Source organism: Chrysemys picta, chromosome 16, assembly GCF_011386835.1.
Source record: "Chrysemys picta bellii isolate R12L10 chromosome 16, ASM1138683v2, whole genome shotgun sequence".
In the NCBI taxonomy this organism is placed as follows: Eukaryota; Metazoa; Chordata; order Testudines; family Emydidae; genus Chrysemys; species Chrysemys picta.
The window spans coordinates 23,783,670-23,806,801 of NC_088806.1; the positions used below are offsets into that span (position 1 = coordinate 23,783,670).

General features: G+C 44.2%; 1 protein-coding gene across 2 annotated transcripts in view; it reads left to right on the plus strand.

Annotated features, from left to right (window-relative positions):
- The window catches only part of CLMP (CXADR like membrane protein), a 68,590-nt gene that overhangs the window by 33,228 nt on the left and 12,230 nt on the right, over positions 1-23,132 (plus strand). For both annotated transcript variants that reach the window (XM_005303735.5, XM_065570212.1), the window contains exons 2-4: positions 19,487-19,644; positions 20,846-21,047; positions 22,583-22,750. In XM_005303735.5, coding sequence (XP_005303792.2) covers positions 19,487-19,644; positions 20,846-21,047; positions 22,583-22,750 — 528 coding nt within the window. The remainder of the gene's footprint in view (positions 1-19,486; positions 19,645-20,845; positions 21,048-22,582; positions 22,751-23,132) is intronic.

Genomic DNA, 23,132 nt, shown 5'->3' on the forward strand with positions numbered 1-23,132 from the left:
ACTCAGGGCTGGTCTACACTGGCAATGCTAAAGCACTGCCGCGGTAGCGCTTTAACGTGACTTGTGTAGTCATGGCAGAGTGCTGGGAGAGAGCTCTCCCAGTGCTCTAAAAAAACACATCCACAAGGGCGTAGCTCCCAGCGCTGGTGCACTGTTTACACTGGCGCTTTCAGCGCTGCAACTTGCTGCGCTCAGGGGGTTGTTTTTTCACACCCCTGAGTGGGAAAGTTGCAGTGCTGTAAAGTGCCAATGTAGACAAGCCCTCAGACTGAAATCAATGGAGAAGATGTGAGTGCATAGGATCTCCGGGGAAAAAAAGCCCAAGGTGTCTCAATTTAGGCAGTCAAAATTAGTGTGTTTGGAAAAATTTCTATCCAACCTTGTTTTGACTGAAAATTATTTTTTCAACTAAACAAAAACCTTTGCAGAAAAATGTTTGCTTCCTTCGAAAATATTAAATTTTTCATCGGAAAACAAAAGCATGAAAAACCAAGTTTCTTTTGGTTTTCAGCCAAAAATGTTTTAGGTTTTGGCAATTTTGGACCAAAACTTGTTTGGGTTTCCATAGGAAGTCGTCATTTTCCACTGAAAGTTTCAACAATAATGAAAAATGTCTTTGTTTTCATTTTTTTTTAATTGACCAACTCTAGTGGCCACTTCTCTAAACATATGGGCCTAAATGACAGCCAACATCACATAGTGTATGTGGCAGAGCAAAAAATCTAACCAAAGAGTTCCAACGCCAAACCTATGCTTCATCTTCCTAGAGAGACATTGAATAAGACAAAAATGTTCTGCAAATATTTGTTTTATTTTAAATAAAATTTGCTGTGAGCGGGCTACTGCCCCATTTGCGTCACTTCCTATGAACATTCCAGACACTGGGGTTTTTTTCTGGCATCTTGAAAGTGAATTTCAATGTCACCTACATGAATGTGAGTGGCAAATTAAATTTAAATGCACATGCACGTTTGCTTGCTAGCTCATCCAATCAGGAAACAACACCAGATGATTCATCTGACCAATCGAAACTAAGCTCTTTTTTTTGGATTTTTCATAATGACACACAGTAAAAAAATCAAAAAGCTGTTTAGTCAATACTAGAATAATGAATGAATTGGAGGAAACGGTGACCTGCTCACAGATATTCAGTCAGCAGCAAAAGAGGTTAAATTCATCAGATAAATTATTTGCTCCGCTCTTCACTAGACCACACATGCTGAAATAGCTGAGGTTTACTTTAGTGTAAATGTATCTGACAGATGGCTGCCAGACATTACAATGGACCCAATCACTTAAAAGAGTCTCCCTGTCTAGAAGCTGAGTGTGCATTTTTCATGTCACTGCAGCTGAGCCTCCAGAATCAAGCTGTGGGACCCTGGTAGTCTCAAGGAAAGTAACTGTACCAGGTGAGGGAATGTCCCAGTGATAGGAGAGATGCAGAACTTCTTGCCAGATGTTATTGCCATGAAGAAAGATGAGAGACATGCTGGGGGGCGTTAAAGGGAGTGGAAATCAAGAGGCTGACGTTCTAGTCTCAGCTCTGTCCCTGACTCACTGTATGACCTAACGCAAGGCATTGTTTTGCAATGAGAAAGAGCCATTGATGGAGGCAAAATCACACTACGGGACCAATTCTGGACCTCATCACTTATATGCTGCTCTGTTGGGGCTGGCAAGGAGCCACAGAGGGTTGGAGGAGAATTCTCTTGATTCAGGAGCAGCATAGGGTCAATGTAAGCAATCCCAGCAAAGGGGGCATGCCCGGACAGGGAACAAATCATAGATCCAAGACAGCGTGCTTATCCTGCTGAGTGCTGCTGGTATTCTGGGCTGTAGCAAAGCCCATAGGCAGCACTGGGGAGCCTGCTGTAAGTGAGAGCAGCCCCCAGTGGCTCCAGTAACTTATGCAAGAGCCTGTTTTGACCTCCACCGCAGCCCAGAATCCAGATGATGGAAAGATGACGGAAAGCCCCCTTTGCCCCCCGGCCTCTCCTCCTGTTGAGTCGCCCCTTCTGTGCTGTGTCTCTGAGAGGGTGCAGCACAGAATCTGCCCCTTGCTCTAATCATGGTATTTCAGTTCCTTTGTGCTCGGCGTATTGCAGGGAGACATGAACGTGAACTTGGCCCAGAATAACTCCCCTAGGAGCCGTGGTTCCTTGAAGCAAAACCACGCCAAGAAATAGACAAATATTGAGGCCCTGGAGTTTTCCTGCATACGAAAGCCACTTGGATTTATTTACATTCACCCGGGGCCAGAACACATAGCCCTTGTGTTAAATTACCCTCCAGGTCAAACCCTGGCAGGAGACTTTCAGCCATTCCCTGCAGGCCCATGTTTCCCTCCCCATGTGATACGAGCTGAGCTTAAACTGTGCTCCTTGGGGATTTCAGGAATGCATTTTCAAACAGAGCTTTTCATTGCTCTGTAATCCCAGTGCAGCCCAGGTCAGTGTCACAGTGACAGATGAGGGAGATATTGAGTGACAGGGGTTCACAGCCTGTGAAGAGTCTAATGCCCGGGGATGGGGGGTGTCTGGTGGTTGTCTCTGCATTTTGAGGGGTGTTGTTCAGTGGAATATCTGAAAACTTGTATCCTCTGGAAAATGGTCTCTTCTTGGTTTGGAGCTGTGCAGGGTTGCAAAGAGCTCCTTCTGTGAAGAGATGGGTATCTCTCTCCTACATTACTGAACCAAGGGAAAGGGCTCAGATGCAAGTTGCTTAAGAAAAGATGTTTTTATGTGTGGTTAATAACACTTTTCACCCAAAGGTCTCCGAGCTCTTGCCAACCATTAATTATTTAAGCCTTACACCCTCTCCCCTTGACACCGGTAAGTATTATCATCTGCTTTACAGCTGGGGAAAGTGTGGCACAGACTTGCCAAAAGTCCATCCTTTGGGCCAAGTCCAGAAGTCTTTCATTCATAGCAGGGGTCTCAAACTCAATTTACCCTAGGGCCAGTGCCAGTCCTCAAATCCTCCCAGCGGGCCAATCATGTCACTGAAGATGGTGTTCAGAAAAGAAAATGTTTATATTGTATTTTTTATTTAGAATTTCTTAGAAATAATAAAACTGTCATACAACTTTATACAATTCTTCGCCTGCCAGGGAGTTTTTAGTGTTTGTCAGACACCTGGCAATGCTTCAGTGCTGTCAGTTTGTTGATGTTTGGCCTCAGTGACTGAGCAGTTGAAACCTTCCAGATTGCAGCAAGGTGTGCATCAGATAGTTGTGTTCGGTACTTTGACTTGTTTATATTAATTGTGGGAAAAAGTGACTCTGCCCAGCGACTAGTGATGCTGCCTCCATGGCTAACTCTGCCCACCGACTAGTGATGGTATCCCTGTCCCTCTCCCCCAGCCAATGGGGGCTGTGGGGGGCGGTGCCTGCAGCAGACATTGTCAGCAGCATGGCTGCATGTGTCTCTCCTCTGTGGGCCGCAGTGGGCAGGTTCTCGGGCTGCAAATGGCCCGCGGGCTGGCCTTTGAGACCCCTGAGTCATAGATTAGAAGGCCAGAAGGGACCACTGTGAGGATCTTGTTTGACCTCCTACATAACACATGCAAGTCTTATAGTTAGGAGAATGCAAACCGTTCCAACGGTAGATTAGACGGGAGTTGAATTTGCTGCTACAAACCGTTCCTCTTTTCACTGATCCATGAAGCTCTTCTTTAGGGCCAGATCCCTCCCTGCAAGCAGGGGCTAATCAGGAGAGCACTCCGAGGCTCCCCCTCGCAAAGTTTCTCTCTGACTATTCTGCAGGGTTGGTTCCTCCCCCTCTGAACAGGTTACAGATCTGCCTCCAAACCACATGAATGATGAATCCGCAGGGATCTGAATCTGCATGGAGGCACTTGCTCTGTTATCTCCTTGCTCAGGACATTCCCTGGGAGTTCCAGTGAATGTGAGTTACTAGGGTGCTAGAATTGTTGCCAGTGAGCTGTCCCCAAGAGCAGAGGAACAACGTAAAGGTAAAGTATTAAGACACTTCTCCCCAACTTCTTAGGTCCTGCACCAAGTACTGTTCAACTGGACCCAATGACCAGAGTACTTAGAGCAACCAGTAGTGGGTTTAGGATATGTCAGAGAAAGTGCAGATTAAATACAAGTTCAGTGTTCAATTATAAATCCAGCAGATGCAAAAAGCAGGATAACAAATACAAATGTGTACAATAATTCATCACACCGAGCCTAATTAATAATGATCATCATTCTTCTCTCTGTTTTAGAATGGGGAGAATCCCATATTTCATTACATCTACTAGACCAGTGTTCTCCCTTGCACAGCCACATCATTTTCTCAGACCTCCCACTTGTGCCAGTAGCTGAAGCCACTCTTGATGCAAACAGCTCGTGATGTGAGGGAGTTGGTTGGTCATGTTGCCGTAGGGGCTTCCCAGGGTCTGGATGAGGACAAGGGAAAAGTTCAATGACACTTTTATTTAAGTTGAAGTCTATGTTGTGGTCATTGAGGTGAAGTTGAGAATTCAGAGTTTCTGTGGCAGAGGTTAGCTGGACATGAACAAGGGTTACCCATTCCTCCTAGGCTTAGCTGTATATACTCCACCTGACCTTTACAGTATGTTCCTTGATAACATGCCTGACCTTTTCAAATCTAATTAGCAAATACGCTCAATTGTTGCCCAAATGCCGTATTTGTCTTTTTCCTCCTCTGTTCCGCATGTTGGAAACTCTGCTTGCTCACCAGAGCTCAATGATGTACCGTAGCTCTCAGTCAGAGCGTCCTTACTCTAAGGACACTGATCCCCAGATGCAAAGGGCTCTGCCTCTTTCTTCAGCCATACCTACAGTAGCCCTGACTGTGAAACTGGGACACGTGCCTAACAGAACTGCATTCCTCTTTTGCGCAAAGGTCACAGGCATATTTGGCAGGCATGGCACTCGTAAGTTCCCATCCGGGGCTTCCCTCAGCAATGGCCTTAGGCTCGTGAAGCCTTTGCTGTTGAACAGTGCCCTGTGCACTTAAGAACATGCCAAACAAACAAATGCTTCAAAGGATGCTTTAAGAACCGTGCAGCATAGGCAGACGTGGCACAATCTGTCCCCCACATAGGTCTCTAATAGTCAGAAGAGGCTTAAGCCCTGAATCACAAGGTTTAATATTCTTCCAAAACCTGCTGCCATTTTGATAATTCTGGATATTCCTGGTATCCATACAAATATCCAGTCTTTGTTAAGTTCCCCTCACCGTCATCCTCACAACACCGCTGTTAGATAGAGAAGTGCTGTTACCCCCTACTACACAGATGAAGAGCCGAGCCCAAGGTCCCATAGTCTGTGGCAACTCTGGGGTCCTGAATCCCAGGTTAGCATGCCAATTACTGCACCGTTCTTCCTTTCAACGATGATGGCATAAGGTCTGTGAATGAACCATTGTGTCTTGGATCTTGGCATTTAGACCTCACAGAAGGCCACAATGAGCTACTCAGGATGGAGAAGAAGATGCAGTTTCTGCCCTGAGGAGCTTACAATGGAAAGAGGCAGCAACAGAAAGCAAGATGGGAGCCATAGAGGAAGGTTCTATTTACTGTTATTGTTTTATCAGTTGTGTGTGTGACCGCGTGGACATGTTAATTGTGGGAGATGAATCGGAGGGTGGTTTTTTGTTGTTTTTTTGCTGAGGTGGTTTAACCTTTGTGAGCTTCACAGAAAAATCTGTTTTAGTCTCCAAGAAAACAAACCCCAAACCAAGAACCAGTCTCCTTCCCTTTTGGTTGAACAGGTGGGTGGGTTAACTAAGTACTACACCATGTGCTTGAAATGATAACTTGACCCTCCTTCCCTGTCGCAATGGGATAGGGGAAGTTTTTGTTACAGAATATTCAGTTAATACTGTGCACGGTAAATAGAGGAAAAGGTAGGGTAATGAACTACATAGTTTCTGTCTGTGGCACTATTGTCCTCTGCTGGATAGAATCAGAACTGCTTTACTATATGACAGCTCCCCATACTGCTAGTATATAATGCAGATTCCTCTTTCACTCAAATGGTGCTTTTGGAGAAAGAGTTTGAGTTTTTAACCCTTCCACCATCAGGATGTTCAAAGCAGAGCTGCTTTGAAAATGGGGGAAAGATTTGATGAAAAATTCAAAATTTCAAAGATGTTTCTATTCCTCAGGGTTTGAAATGGATCCATTTTCATTTTTTTAAAAAATTTCAAGATATTTTTAACTAATTGTTATTGAAATTGTTTTCAAACCAGTTTCTTTACCAAAACCCCCAGTTTTGAGTAAGAAAATATGTTATTTGGTAAATAACCAAAGCAATTAAAAATGACTTGATAAACATAGTTAAAAAGGTCATGGAATATTTCACTAAAACAGAAAATTTCAATGATGTCAACATTTTTTTGTGAAAAGTTTTGTTTTTGAAGAAAGGCCATTTTTCAATGAAAAAATGTTTAGTGCAAAAAACTGTTAACATTATTTAGTTCCAACTAAGTGTGGTGTGCAGCACTGGGGTAACAAGTCCTAAGTGGTTATAGATTTGTTACAGTATTCATCTTGCATATTCAAGGAAACAATTTAGTAGTTTATATTCAGTGCAGGTGCAGCAGTCTATTCAATACCTTTAGTCCATTAGCATAGGGAGGAAGATTAGGATGTTTAAAAATAGGGATTAGAATAGGGTGACCAGATGACAATTCTAACATTTGGGGCTTTTTCTTATATAGGTGCCTATTACCCCACTCCGTGTCCCAATTTTTCACACTTGCTATCTGGTTACCCTAGATTAGAATTACATTGCTCCGGTTCTAAAACAGTAGTTGATAACACATATTGCAGAAAACTTTCCTTGGCCCAAATGTGATCACATTTCCTGGCACACTTACTGTCAGATCCTCAGCTGGCATAAACTGGCATCGTTCCACTGAAGACAAGGCAGCGACATTCATTTGCATCGGCCGAGGATTTGACCCTCAAATCATAAATTTCAATCTTGTTGGGGATGGAATCCTTTCCAGACCATTGCTGTGTGTGTGCGCGCGCGTGTATGTGTGTGTGTGATATGTACTGTACCTGTTCTTTCATGGCAGTCATTTCAAACTAAGAATATATCTAATCAGTAGCAAACCAGTGTGAAAAACATTTGGTCAAGTCTGGCATTATTATATTTTTCATTTATTTAGCACTTAGCAATATATTCTTCTTGTATTCTCTGATCCTGAATTTTCAGTCCCTTTATGAACTTCAAAGGTACTGGTAGCTATTGTGCCATGTTGCTACATGTCAGTTAAAACAGCTGCTGTGTTCTGCCTCAGAGGTAGCTTCCCTTCCATGGTGGGAAAAGTCCTTCCAAACAGTGTATGCCTTTCTCCTATGAGTAGCTTTTTTGAAGTCAGTGGGATTGCTTGCATGAGCAAAGTGTGCAGGATTTGACCTTCAGTGCGTAAATCTGATTGTAAAGAGCCTTGGGATCCTTCTGGACACAGGGCCTTTTACAGAAATGCGAGCTGTGTTTTTTCAGTGTAACACAAACTAGCATTCAGTACCTCGATGAGCCAGGGGGACAGCAAAGATGCCTGCTTTTCAATATCCACATGCCTGCTTATCTGTCAATATATAAAGTGGGATTTACATTCCAATACACTCCTTGCTTTGCTTGGGCGGATATGCGACTCATGGAGTGTGATACATGGAGCTCTGCCTCTTGTCTTTTGGAAGACAGCGCTATGCGTATAGAATTGTTTAATTCCTCATGGTAGTGGAAAAACATGGGAAAGGATGAAAGGAGCAGATAGTAGTCTCATTTCCAACCCAAATTCCTAAGGGATTGCTTGCAGCTGGCATTGTGCTAGGCCAAACCCTGAGAAGGATGTGGAGAATGGCATAAAATAATACTAATAAGTTTACTCACGGCTTGATCCTCCTCTTACTTATAGTCGTGTAAATCAGGAGAAACTCCACTGAAGACAGTGGAATGACATTACTGTAATACAAGAAGAGAATCAGACCCTTAGCATTTACATTCCATCTTCCAAAAGCTTTGCAAGCATAAACTAATTAATTAATTCTCACTCTTTCCCTGTGTAGTGGGAGAGTATTATTAGGCCCGTTTTAAAGGTGAGGAAACTGAGACAGAGCAGGTTAGGTGATTGATGCAAGGCTACAGAGGGAATCTAGTCCAATCTCAGATTAGATTTTAGTAGTTCCTGGTACCCAGTCCTGCGCTTGGCCAAAAGCCCACACCTCTCATTCCAAAATGATCCCTTGGAGCTACACAGAATTTAATGTATCTTTTTCACAAGACTAACGGGGAGGTTCTGCTGTTCGTTTCCTGCCCTAGAGTAAACTGTGGCTGCATGTTTGAGAGTGGGTGGGAATATGAAAAGTGACAGAGTGCTAATACATTAGGCATTCATTTTGCATCATATTAGCAAAGCTTGTACTGGATAAGTGAAATGTCATACCCTGTTAACACACAATTATGGGAATATAACTGAGCATTTCACTAAGGTAACATGAAAGTGGTTAACAGGGATGAAGCTTGTACCTTGGAAGTGCATTCGTCTTCACTGTGGATTATTGCTGCAGCAATAAAGAGATGCCATAAAGCACTCACAGTTTACTTTGGAATAGCTTTTCTTTGTTTTTAAAAAATGAAATCCACCCTCCTGTGAAGACAAACAGCAGAGGAAATGGAGCCATAGGCCAGCATTTTTTGGAGAACTTTTGTCTTGCTTTGGAGCCTAAAACAACAACAAAAAATTGGCTTGATAGGGGTTTGTTCAGAAGCAACTCTTTTATTACCCTCCCAAATGTAACTTTCCAGTCTTTCTTTGCCCTGAATTTCCAGAACTGAACATCTCAGTTGAGCCCCCACATTCCATCTTTGGGCCCTCCAGTTGACGAGGGAAGTACAGACTTGGGCCACTCCACGGCCCTTTGAGTAGGGTACCATCCGTCCGTATTTGCCCGGACATGTCCAGCTTTTGCATCTCTAAATAGCCGTCCGGGAGGAATTGGTAACAAGGTTAAAATGTCCGGGGGGGTTTTCTCCCGCGCCTCCCTCCCTCCCTTCCATGCAGAGTGTGGCTGCTGATTGGGCGGCTGGGCCGATTGGCCCACTCCCACTGGCCTCCAGCAGCCAGAGCCCTCCCCTGCTCCCCCCTCCCTCTGTCTGCAGCCCTGTGTAACACACAAACCGACCCACCGGGCAGCGTGTTTTGCAAACACGTGGAGCCAGACTGGTAAGGGGAGTCCGGTGGGGGGGGGCAGTCAGGGACTGTTGGATGGGTCCCCAGCCTCCACCTGCCACCCCCCCTCCGCGCATCCCACCCCCCGTATGTCCCCCTCCCTGCCTGCCTCTCCCTTGTCTGCTTCTACTGCCAGAGCCAGCAGCAACTGCTGTCTGCTGCCCCGGGTCCTAGTGCCCCCATCCACTAATGGGAAGACAGGTTGCCCTTACCCTGCCCTTCCACCCTGTCTTTGGGACAGAGACTGTCTTCCGTGTTATGTTTGTAGACCCCCCAGCACAATGGGGTTCCAGTTCTGGTTGAGCTTCTGAGCACTACTGTTCTAGAAAACACCATAATAATATGTTCCTTGGAGCCTTTGTAGAACATTGCATCATTCCTTGGACTACTTTTTTTTTTTAAATAAATGACTAGAACTATTTAGTATGGAAAAAAGAGTAACAGAGGATCTGGTAGTGGTATATATGGTCAAAAATAGTATAGAGAGTGTTTGCTCACTCCATATTGTAGGAACAAGAGGCACCTGATGGAATTAAAAGTAAATGTAGAATTGTTAACCCATGGAACTTGCTGCTGCAGGATCTCATTGAAGTAAATACTGTACATCAGTACTAATAATAGTAATATAACAAAAGGATTAGACCCTTATGGAAATAAAGATAGCATCTGCAGTAATTTTAATCAGGAAAATATTAAAAGAGCTATTAACCCTTATGCTTTCAGGGCATAATCGGATCACTAATCAGGAAATGTCTTCCTTAACCCCCATTCATAGCATTGCATATTGATTGGTGTATTTTAAACGTGGAGGAGATTCTATTTGATTCTATTCTAAATAGGTTTTTATACTTCCCTCACCACCATAGCATCTAAACACCTTCCAGTTGTGCATCAAGCAATGATACTAATATCTGTCGCATGTGCTTCATTTTCTCCCTCATCCTCTCCCAGGGGGAGAACTGTGTGTGCCATGAAGTGTTTGGTTTTGGTAATTTGTTTGTTTTAATTAATTTACAGTTAGGAAGAAGCTACTGCACTAGATGGACCGTTGATCTGTTCTGGTTATGGCAGCTCCTATGTCTCCCATCTTTAGAGGAAACATCAGATGCTAGACACTGTTCATATCAGATTACCTGCTTTTTCTCATGTGTTACTCTCCATGATTTCCACTTGACTGGGCTGTCTATCCATTTCTAGCCAATCCACCCAGTCAGAGGCCTGTGTTTAGAAGGACTAAAACAGCAATAAGAGCTTCATGCAAAACTCACGTGTTCTCTTCCCCATTGAAAAGTAGTAATAAAAACCAGAATCAAAGCAGATATATTTAACTAAAATAATAATAGTTTTGGTGATATTGGTTCATAGAGAAAAGCAAAATGCCATCACCTTCTTATCCCTTAATGGTATTATGTATATTTCTGAAATGGCTTCTGAATGCTCCGGTAAAGATATCCATTAGTGCAGTGATAATGCCCTGGAGTTCACAATCCCACTGAATTCAGCAAGGGGCTAAGAGGCCCATGCTGTGGGAACCTTTTGCAAGATGAAGACCTGAGTATGCATCTGCTTTCTGACTTAGACAAGTACCCTGCACAATTGCACAGTCTAGCCCTACAAGAGACAAGAGAAGCTGCGCAGGAGCAGTGCAAAGAGGCTGTAGCACCGCTGGGTGTATTTGCGTATGCGCAGGGCCACCCAGAGGATTCAGGGGGCCTGGGGCAAAGCAATTTCGGGGGCCCCTTCCATAAAAAAAAATTACAATACTATAGAATACTATATTTTTGTGGGGGCCCCTGTGGGGCCCGGGGCAAATTGCCCCACTTGCCCCCCCCTCTGGGTGGCCCTGCATATGCGGACCAGGCCCTCCCCTGACATCTTCATCCCTCCCATCGTATAATGCCACTCTCTGGCTCTTGTCACAGAGCGCCTGAGGAATGGTTCCTCTGAAACATATTTGGATGAGCCAGAACAAGGGAGGCCAACTCCCTCCCCACCAACTCCCACAGCTGGTGGTGTTTCTTTTGGTAGGAGTCTGCATAGCACCAGCCAGATTTTAGCCCACCTGCCCTCCCCCTCAGTCCCTGTTAGCTTTTAAAAATGAATGTTTTCCTTCATTAAACTGTATTTTTCTGTTCTGCTGGGGCCTGATTAACTCCTCGGCAGCTTTGATTCCAAAAGCCTCACATCATCACTTGGAAACACTGCAACACGCATGTTCCTTCAGTTTTATTTCATTGCTGTGCAGGAATCCTGTTCTCAAACCTCAGTCCCAAGCACATGTGATTTCAATCAGAGAGAGGACCTCTGCAGTGCTGCGTTTGTATGGGTGGGATCTGCTGACCTTTGTGTTTTGACACAGCTCTGCCGTCCCTGCGGGAGCTGACTTCAAGCTCACATTTTTCATTCGCGACGCTTTCGTCTCGCAACCAAATTCTTGAAATCAGAGAGAGGCAGAGTGGGGCAGGCGGCAGGCGGCATGCACTGACGGCTGGATCTTGCTCACTCGGCGTGTTCAAGCTCTTGGGAGAAGGTGACCCCTGACCCATATCCCTCTGCTGGCCAAGGAATACAAAAAGCAGATGTCCCACAACATAGTCCTGGCTGAACTAATTACCCTTAGGAGACTTCCATCCACCCCCAGCTCCTCCTCCACTTGCGGAAAAGAATGTCAAATAGCCGTCTCTGTGTAAAAGGACACCATTTTACATTTCTTTGGACTTCAAATGCTTTGGAGGGTAGCGAAGTGTTAAGACTGGAATCATGAATGGCAATGGGAAACATAACATAAAAGGAGGGGATAGGGTCTAATGGTTAATGTCAGGGCTACACAGAGGTTTTTAGGGGCCCTGGGCAAAATTTGAAACTGAGGGCCCCTTACCCTTCCAAAAAATTGTCACTGAGGGGATTTCAGGGTGGGGGCGAGCTGGAGAGCAAGCCCCCACCACACCCACCTCTGGGCATTGCAATCTGGGTGTGGGGTTGCAGTGCCACTCAGGTTTGGCTTGTCCCTCTCCTGCCTGAAGGGGGGGCTGCCGAGTCAAATTTCAGTGAGTGGCACTGCAACCCCGCCTACCAGGTTGCAACTTTACTCCATTTGGGAGCCCTCTCAAATGGGGGTGCAGGGCAAACTGTCTCTTTGGCCTCCCTATTTCTTTCCCCCGCTCCCCTGGGCAGCCTTGGTTAGCACACAGGACTGGGAATCATGAGTCCTGGCTTCTACTCATTGCTCTGGAACCAGTCAATTTAACCTCCCAGTGCCTCATTTTACCCAAATGTAAAATTGGGATGATGATATCTATCCCACGCGGGTGTTGACACAATGTACCTTTGCAAAGTGCTAACCTATTATTTTTAATTGCACAATATTTGTACTAAGAAATGACTGGTCTTGCAGCATAGATATTAATTGCAATGCCCAGTGGGTGGAATAGTTGGATCATAGCTCTATAATGAAACAGTTCTCCTTGGCCTTTGCATCCTTATTGTATCATCCATGAAGTCACAGACAGTCCCCTTGGTAATCCGATCTATTTTGTCACCTAGGTAAGCTTGCTTGGGCAATAGTCACTTGCACCAAAAATCAAAACTACTCCCAGTCCCAAAGGACCAGTCACTTACAACGGGTCTGTTGCGCCTTAGATCTTACACCAAAGACAACAATTGTAGCCAATCCTCTAATAAACTATCTAACCATGTATTAACTAGGAAAGGGAAATGAGAGAGTTATTCACAAGGTTAAAGCAGGTAACATACACACACAAATGAGTTACAGCCTTAAGTTTCAAAAGGCAATAGAAGCTTCTATAATAAGCAAGCTCTATATGTCTCTTGGGGCTAACCCAGGCTAAACACTGGGAATCTCTTGCTTATGGTTAGAAAACCTTGCCCTTGTCCAGCTTAAAGAAGCAGTTCTTCCTTGTTAAGGCATTTTTATTCCTTTCCCCATTCTGCTTCCAGCTGCAAACGTAGCTGATGGGAGGAATTCACTTGCACGCCTCCTCTTCAAAGGGAGCGAGGGGGTGAGCAATCAACAAATTGTTTTGTCATCTGGTGTTGATGGGCCTTCTCTGCTGGGCAAAGCCTAACACCTTTTGTTGGAAGCCAGCATCTCACACTAATTCATGTCCCTTTGTCTGGTGATTTACATAGTTACAGTCTTAAAAAGCAAACACTTAAATACTACCTTCCTGGGATACAGATGTTATATGTGAGATTAATGCATGCACCAATTTACGAACATTCAATAAAGACTAATCACTAAGCATATTTTTATAATTCTAATACCTATTTTAACAACACTAACACACACAAGCCAGATTAATTCCAGCTACGTGTTTGTCAGTATACAAGTGAGGCGTGGGGACCTTGTGCCAGCATCACAGTTGGATTTAAGCAGGCGCTTAAGTGCCTTGCTACTCTCCCAAATCATCCAACCAAGTGGATACTTGCCTGATACTAGCACAAGCTGCCTTTGTTTAGCTTCAGTCACAGGGAAATTGCAGGTCACCTGTCCACTTCGCAGACTAACATCGACCTTCTGGAAGAGACTTAGCAACCCACCCCACAGATAAAGCCAAAATAAGGGATAACAAGTGTAGTTGAAGAACCTGCTTGTAAATTAAATACAAAGGCCTCAAAATGACTTAAAGTTTTCAAAACCAATTTTAAGAATTCATTTTTCAAATGATCATGGATGGGATATTTTGGACCAGATTCTCAGTGTGTCACTAAGTGTTCCCCATATCCAGAAGCCTCTAAAATTTCTCTGGGCCACTCATTCTCTCTCCAGTAGTCCATAAATGATTGAAGCAAAACTTATTTTTTTAAATGTGCAATTTATATTTAATATTAGTCCCTGGTTCAACCTCTCCTCTGAAGCTAATAAAAGATTTAGGTCCAGAAGCGCTTTAGCTTTTAGTATTAGAATTTTCCTATAAATAGAAATGTTGACAAAATATGTTAGTTTCTAATCCCATTCTGTGTGTATGTGTGCATTTGTGCTGTGTGTTCATGCGTGATTATCTGATGTGTTCCTGCTTGTGTGTTGAATGTGTGCATGCATTTATATATGTGTGCACCTGTTCCAGATGTGTAAGTAAATGTGGTTTTGCATGTGTATCTTGTACCTCTGTATGAAAGAATGCATGAAAGTGTATGCTGGCACATGTACATGGTATGTGCATTTAAGTACATCCATGTATGTATGTGTATATATATCTTTGGTGAAGGAGTTATGGGCTTTCTCACATTGAGTAGTACCTTACTCCTTGAGTAATCCCACTGATTTCAGTGCACATTGCAGAGGGGAGGGAATGGTACTCTGAGACACCTGACTTTCTGAAAATCATCCCCCTTTAAAGTGTCTCAAGTTGAGTACCAAAAATTGAGGCACTCAAAATCACTTTGAAATTCGTAGAATCGAAGGGACTACTTCAGGAGGGAGCATGACTAAGGGTTGCAGAATCTGGCCCCGTATATTTTAAAAAACACGTTGCTAAAAAGAACTGAAACTTTGTTATTACACTGTCCACCATATACCATTTAGGTGTGTGAGCTTTTGCGTTGCTTAAAACATTTCTGTAGTTTTAATACAAATGTTAGACTGGGATGAAAGAGCAAGCCTCTCTCTTTTGTCTGCAGGGCCGGTGTGGGTGACCAAATCCATTGTCTTTTAGCACAAAGATAAATGTTTAAATATTAAAACTGTTTCACCAAAGTGTTCTGTTATATGATGTGCTGAGTGACACATCAGCTAGCCTGAGGGCTAAAGAGGATGCTCATTTTTAAGGCCTACATGCCCAGATGTGAGCCAAAGCTTATGCAACCTAGGAATTACTGTACAGGATCAGTCATGGGCCTTGCTCGGAATAAAGCTCCCATTGTTGTCCGTGGGAGTTTGCTTGACTAAGGAGTGAGTAAAGGTTTTAAAAATCTGAACACTATCGTAATTTTGAAATATATCATGACGCTCAGGATCCATGGAGGACTGTGAGTCAGTGCGGGTTTTGCTGGAGTGAGGAGTCCAGGATCAGACTTCACGTAGCCACTCTGTTAGTAGATGAAACTTAAAGAACTGACCTTTGGGGAAATCATCTGTTGTATCCCTCTACTAGAGTGTATAACATCTTATTTGGGTGGATTCTGCCCTCTTGTGGCTGGAAGGTTTCCTAGGGATGGGTGGAAAGATGCTATAGCCCATTGTGCACAAATATTATGGCTCTACTATGCACAGAATCAGCTGCATGGTACTATATCTGTTGCTTTTGCAAACCAGCAAATGTCTCTCCCTACCAGCCTACAGATAACCACACAAACAGTTATGGATGATTTTGCTTCCTTAGGCAATCGCTCATAAGCAGAGCCAGCTGATTTTTATACCCATTAAGTGTTTTTGTCTTTTAATTCCTCTGTTTATAAGATTAGGAGCAAACTCTGAGTTTTCTGGAGTGTTTCTTGATATTTGCTCTCTCCCATGCCCTCTCTCCCAGCCCCAAACCAGAGAGGATGGAATGCTGTTGGACAATGTGGTATCCCAATGATCTCGCCTAGATATTCCTGGCCAGGGCTTTGAGACACCTGAAGAAGATGCTGCCTCCCTAGGAAATCCAACCCAGGTTATACATGAAGCCCAGTTTGATGGCAAAGAAAGGACTTGGGGAGTTTAGTCAATGCTGTGTGTGAACACTCCCTGCAGTGGCAGATCAATTAAGCTCATTGATTAATCACCTAGTGCAGTGGCTCTCAACCTTTCCAGACTACTGTGCCCCTTTCAGGAATCTTGATTTGTCTTGCGTACCCCCAACTTTCACCTCACTTAAAAACTACTTGCTTACAAAATTAAAAAAAAAATACAAAATACAAAAGTGTCAGAGCACACTATTACGGAAAAATTGCTGACTTTCTCATTATGATTATATAATTATAAAATAAATCAACTGGAATATAAATACTGTACTTACATTTTAGTGTATAGTATGTAGAGCAGTATAAACAAGTCGTATGAAATTTTAGTTTGTACTGACTTCGCTAGTGCTTTTTATGTAGCCTAATGTAAAAAGGCAAATAGCTAGATGAGTTGATGCACCCCCTGGAAAGCCCTCTGTGTTACCCCCAGGAGTACACGTAACCCTGGTTGAGAACCACTGACCTAGTCAGTGCCAGTGGCTTAACTGACAGAGTATCCAGCAATTTAGGCCATAATAGAAAACAAGCATTTATCTTTAGAAAGAATAACTAATTGTGCTTGGGATATGAAAAAAAACTGCTCCCAACTGTGGTCACTAGAAGCTTTGGCATCAGTGAACCAGCTATAAATTGAATTAGCTTTCCCTTTAGAGAAACCAGCCAACCTGGCTGAGTGGGGCCTCCTCCCGGGCCTGTTGATTCCTGTAGAAAGCAGGGTGGGGGAGATTAATTTGCAGAAGGAATCCACCCATTTTAAACTCTGTGGCAGTAAAGGCTGAAGGAGTGCCAGGGTATAAAGGAGGGCGGAGTAGGCGCTGGCTGGGTGCCGCCTTCAGCGTGGCTGTGAATGACTGATGTGATAATTTGTCACAGATGCTTTTGGCCATGTAAGAAAATTTTATTTGTAAGGAAAACAGGGTGGGGAACTGTAAAATGCATATAAGGTGTGTGTGCATGCAACTGGGCATACAAACCCTGATTCTTACCCAGGGAGCAGAGATTTTATAGGCTATGCATGCTGTTAATTCAGAACACACATTAAACCATTCAGCCCCTGTTTTCCCATGTCATTATTGTATCACTATTACATTGCACAGATATCCTGAGCAGTGCCTTTAATCCAAGCACGTGACAAATATCAGTTAAGCAACACGGATAGATAAACTGAGGCACAGGGAGTGAAGGTCAAACAGCAATTCAGGAGCAGAGCTGGGAACAGGACCGAGGTATCCTGGCTCCAGCATGCATGCTTCTGAGGGTAAAGTTTGTCCCAAAGGGAGGGAGAGAGCAAGCAAGAGAAGTCCAGGGAAGTGTCATTCTTGTTGTGTCTCTCTTGTCCTTACACAAATGTAAAGGAGAGGTTAAAGGTGGAGAAAACCTTTCAGCCTTTCTGAATGTAAAAATTCTGAGGCAGAGTCATAGCGTGGTGAACAGGGCCACCAAGCGCGGGTTCGGGCCCCGGTGAAAAAAAATTTTCAGGCCCCCCCAGCAAGGGCAGACCGGCTAAACAGGGCCGACGAGGGCGGGGGAAGCCGGGCCCCGGGCCCCCTTCCAGACCACCGGGCCCCAGTAATTTGTACCGGCTTCCCCCCCCCCTCTCGTCGGCCCTGGTGGTGAATACAGGTCCCGCAGTGTTGCCAACTCTTGCGATTTTCTTCAGTCTCACAACATTTGTTTTTTTCCTTAAAGCCCCTGCTCATGGAATCAAGAAATGACAGGAGCTTTCCTTTAATAATAATAAATAATAATTCATTAAAAACTTACCAGTCCTCATGTTTGCAGACGAAAGTTTGAAAACATGATCTGACTGCACTCTGAAGTCTCCATACCCAAAAAGGCAATCTCACAATTTTAGGATAGGGTGATCAGATGTCCCAATGTTATACGGACAGTCCTGATATTGTGGGGCTTTGTCTTATATAGGTGCCTATTATCACCCACCCACCCAGCTCCTGTCCTGTTTTTTCACACTTGTGATCTTGTCACCCTGTTTTAGGAACCTGACCCACCATTTTTGAATGTTGAGTTTGGCAATACTGTGTTCATGTCTGTCTGCTTAAAGTGCCTTTAAACATTTGGCTATTTCACAGCAGCAATGATGCCTGTCCCTTGGGAACAAGATGAAAGACTAAGACACCATGAAGCTCGAATGTTTGCCTTCAGATAGGTAGTGATCCCACACGTAACAGCACATCTTTTGCCATGCCCGAATTTTACTTTGAAAAACATGTTCAAACGAATCTCAAAACTCCCTGTGAAAACTCAGTCAAAACTGCCATTTTCCACTTGATTTCATGGCTGAACCAGAGATGACCCTGAGGCAAATGCTCAGAATTTTCCCAGTATCCCAGAACTCTGGAGCCGTTTGGATCAAGATCCAAATTAGTATCTCGGGGCTAATTTCTAATTAAAGCCGTGAGATGGGCATGGTTCAGTGCAAAGCCATACTGTAGCCCAGATCTGTTTAGACCAGAGCCTGATTTAGTAACCGTTCCATGAAACTGGGCTTAATTTTGAGTTTGTAAGGAACCCCCAAAACAGGTGAGCTTCGCAATGACTCACAGAGCCCTAATATTAACACAGTGCATGTAAAGGTAATGCTTTGCCTGGTATCACCCAGTCTTCCTTTTTCTTGATGTCAGATGCATGTAAGGATCTGATTCCCTCTAGTGGTCCACGTTAGGATTTTTTTTTGTAATGGTAAACTGTTTGGGACAATCAGGGTTCAGGGCCCGTTCGCTAACCTAATTATGCCATGCCTGCTTTACGGAAGATCAGACTTTTATTTCCCGAGCTTGACCTCTTACTTTCACTGCTGCAATAACACTGAACTCATCCTCTGGGGTTAGGGAGAGTCTCCCATTACATCACTCATCAGGGACCAGTCTGGCTGCCAGAAGTGGCATTAATGTAAAGGCTGGAAGGCTACACACTGAAATGCAAGCTTTTGGGTCATGGAAGTGTAAAAGAAGAAGGAGGCACTCTCAAGCCCGAGGGGGTGCACAGAGGACTGTGGTGTGCTCCAGAGGATGGAGCTCGGCTGTTCTCAGTGGTGGCAGATGACAGAACAAGAAGCAATGGTCTGAAGTTGCAGTGGGGGAGGTTTAGGTTGGATATTAGGAAACACTATTTCACTAGAAGGGTGGTGAAGCACTGGAATGGGTTAACTAGGGAGGTGGTGGAATCTCCATCCTTAGGGGTTTGACAAAGCCCTGGCTGGGATGATTTAGTTGGTGTTGGTCCAGCTTTGAGCAGGGGATTGGACTAGATAACCTCCTGAGGTCTCTTCCAACCCTAATATTTTGTGATTCTATGTGAGGAACAAGCTTCGTGTGAATTTAGCATTGACAGCTCAGTGGAGACCAAAGTAATCTGTTCTTTGTGCTCAGACACTGGGGCGAATCTAACCTGATGTCAATTTACGTGACACTTTTAATCAGATACAAAGTGTACATTAAGTGAAAGTACTGCATTTTCTTTGTTACTATGAAGCAAAGAGTTCCCAAAATCAGCCCCAGCTGAACCTGTTAGTTCATAGATATTTCCTTCCTCTTGGTCACTGACCACCGGTTTGTGTCTTTCAGCTTCCTGTTCAGTTTGGATGTCAGGGGCTCAAACGGAGTTTAAGAGGGTGGCTGAGGAAAACGTCACTCTGCCCTGTCACCACCGTCTGGGCCTCTTGGAGCCAAGAAGCCTGGATATTGAGTGGCTGCTGCATGATTCCAAAGCCGACCAAAAAGTGGTAGGTCTCCGTTCAGCCACAATTAGCATCCACCAAGAAGAAGCCATGTTTCCTTGTTGCATTGAGGGGGAGAACTTATTCATGTAGGTTGATATCAACACTAGCCTCTGAACTGGCAATCCTCCTAGTGGAAATGGGCACACAAGAGGAAATGAAGAATGAATCTCTCATCTGCCAGTAGCTGCTCGGCTACTCGTAGCCTCTCACTGGAAAAAGAAAAAAACAGTCCAACACAGAGAAATGGTTCAAAAACATATAGGAAGCTGTGCTTATGGAAAAATTAACACACCAATTACATACCCACCAAAATGGACAGAGGACAGATAGAGACATAGAAAAGTGGTTACCTTTTATTCAGTACTCAGATAAAGTACATTCACCTGCAGATAAAGCCAGCACCCCTCTCTATTTGTTTTAAATACTAACATAGACATGCCTGGTCAGTTAAATATGTGTATATTGAGATTTCACTCAGCTTAATAAAATCACTAGAAACGACATAGGTGTTGTAATTATGCACACTCTGGAATAGAGTAAATCATGTTAAACTGAAAGATCTGATGACTCTATTCCTGAATAATGTTTCGGTAAACAAAAGCTAACTGTTATAATGATTGTCTTGTTTCTGATATTGACATGGCAAGGATTTGTAAATTTATTAAAATTTCCCAAATAAAAAATAGTTTAAAAATAAATTAAAATGGGGATGGTAATATTTTCCTATTTCATAGAGGATAAATATGTTAAAACTGTAATGCACTCACATACTCCTGTAATGGGGGGGCGTATAAGTACCTACAGTAAATGGATGGAAGTGTAGTGCTGTTTGCACCAGTGAAAAGGGTAAGCAGCACCAATGTAAATCACACTACACCAGTATAAACTATGTCTACACTAGGGGTTTGTACCAGTGTAGCTAGACTGGTGATTGAAATCCCAGCATAGACAAGGGTTTTCTAAACTGAACCATGGCAGAGTTTTTAGAGGGATTAAACTGTGGGTACAGGAAGAAAGCTCAGTGCAACCGTAACTGAATAACTACCAACATCTCCATAATTACTAATAACCAAAGTAATTGCCAAATAGAAATCCTATTTTGCAAGCTGACCTGGTTTCAAGTATGTGATTCGTTTGTTTGGTTGAGCTGTACAGTACAGTGACTGGTCCAACTGACTGATCGATGGCTAACTCTGCCTTTTAGGTTATCACCTACTCTGGAGGCAACGTGTATAATGACCTGAATGAGGGGCAAAAAGGTCGTGTTTCCTTCACCTCCAATTTCCTAGCTGGAGACGCCTCCTTACGCATTGTATCTCTGCAGCCAAGTGATGCGGGGCAGTACACGTGTAAAGTTAAAAATGCCGGGCAGTACGAGTGGTATCGCATTACCCTGTTTGTTCTAGGTAAGGTCGTTTTGTTTTTTTCAAAAGAAAACCCACTAGACTCAATTCCTTGAGGCAGATTTTGCTTCAGCACAGTACCGATGCACCTGAATTGCTCCCAGTATCTCACGATCAGGTTTCACATTCAAGCTTCACATTTGCCTTTGCGCTTTCCAGTGAAGGGCAGAGACTGGAAGAGGCCTAAAGTGCTGTTTGGAAGTTACCACAGCCAACTGAAGGATAGCATAAAACATTCTGTCTGAATTGTATCTCTGATTTGATCACAAAAGCTTGCCATTGTGGCTGAGTTGGTGATGACCCCATACAGAGTTTGAGCAGCGAACTCTGGGTTCAGATCCCAGTACCAGGAACTGGCCAGATGTCTGATGGGAACAAGATGCTGGAGTTGGCATTGTTTCCTCCCTGACTGAAGGCTTTCAGTTTGGGTTTTTGCTTAGTATACAGTTAATAAAATAAATAAATAATAGGGATGCAGGGCCCCCAGCAGATAGTGGGGAAAAGGACGGACGGACAGACGGAAGGAAGGAATCAGTGAAGTAGAAGAGGGTGGACCACAGGGCATTCAAGGAATGAAGAGCACTTAAAGCAGAATGTGATACAGGGGTTTGTAGTGTACTGAGCTGCTTCGTGATGAGATTATGGGGATTAAGCCAAGGCACCTTACCTTCCTTGCTCTGCTAGGCATTCATATGGGTGGCAGACAGTATCTAATTCCCAAAGGGGACAAGGATGGTGCTTTGCCCTCCTTTACCCTAGGGCAAATCCCAAGGAGGGAACTGGCACCAATGGCATGTCATGTTGCTTCTGTGCCCATAGGAGACAAATTCATTCCCTGTCCTCAGGCTGTGGTGAGAGTCATTGCTCTAAAGGGGTCAGAAGTAACGCCAATAAACAAGCAGCAGCGATATTCTGTGACACCCCCCCCAGAACGGCTAATTTGGAAAGGCAGCTTTCAGAAGCTGCTAGAAACAGTGTCCTCTTGCCCTCTGGCTATGAGCAGCCATAGAAAGTGTTGCTACTTGATATCCAGGTGGCAGGTTCTGCCCTATTTCCTTGGGGAATGCTCAGCTCTTATTAAACTCAGTGGTTATTGTTGTTGGAGGTGAGGTTTCTAGCTTGCTTCCAGGGATGAAATCCTGGACCCATTGAAGTCAGTGGCAAAGCTCCCATTGACTTCAAAAACGCCAGGATTTCACACCAGATTCTGAGGGTACATCTACACTACAGGGGGGAGTCGATTTAAGATACGCAAATTCAGCTACGTGAATAGCGTAGCTGAATTCGACGTATCGCAGCCGACTTAACCCGCTGTGAGGACGGCGGCAAAATCGACTTCTGCGGCTTTCTGTCGATGGCGCTTACTCCCACCTCCGCTGGTGGAGTAAGAACGTCGATTCGGGGATCGATTGTCGCGTCCCAACGGGACGCGATAAATCGATCCCTGAGAGGTCGATTTCTACCCGCCGATTCAGGCGGGTAGTGTAGATCTAGCCTTAGTTAACTATTGATCCAAACTCCCAACCTGTTTCTTCCAGAGAAACCTTCCAAGCCCAAATGCTGGGTGGAAGGAGAGCTTTTTGAAGGAAAGGAACTCTCCTTGCAGTGCAATTCTGCCTCCGGCACAGCACCCATCAAGTACCAGTGGCAGCGCATAAGTGACAAGGAAGGAAAAATCGGGCACTTGCCACCCACAGCACGAGTCAGTAAGTCATCCCAGGGCCCGTCCTAGTTCTCATGGTGTTTCAACAAACGGAAGAGCCATCCCTAAGGGAAAAAAAAGAGGCCTACCCTCTATTCCTCCCTACTCCCAGCTCTGTCACTGGATGATGGTGTAACATTGGGCAAATCACTGAATTGCTCTCAGCATATTTCCCTGTCATTACAATAGAGGCTATTAAGTAGATGTGGTGCAGTATTGACTAAGAACTGCAATCATGAGTCAGGGCTCCATTGCGCTAGGCCCTGTAGGTACCCATAACAACAGGACCGTCCCTGCCCCGAGGAGTTTACAACCTAAGTATTCAACTTTATTATTTGTTGAATGTCAACAATATGATCAATGATAATAATACTTCTCAGGGGTGT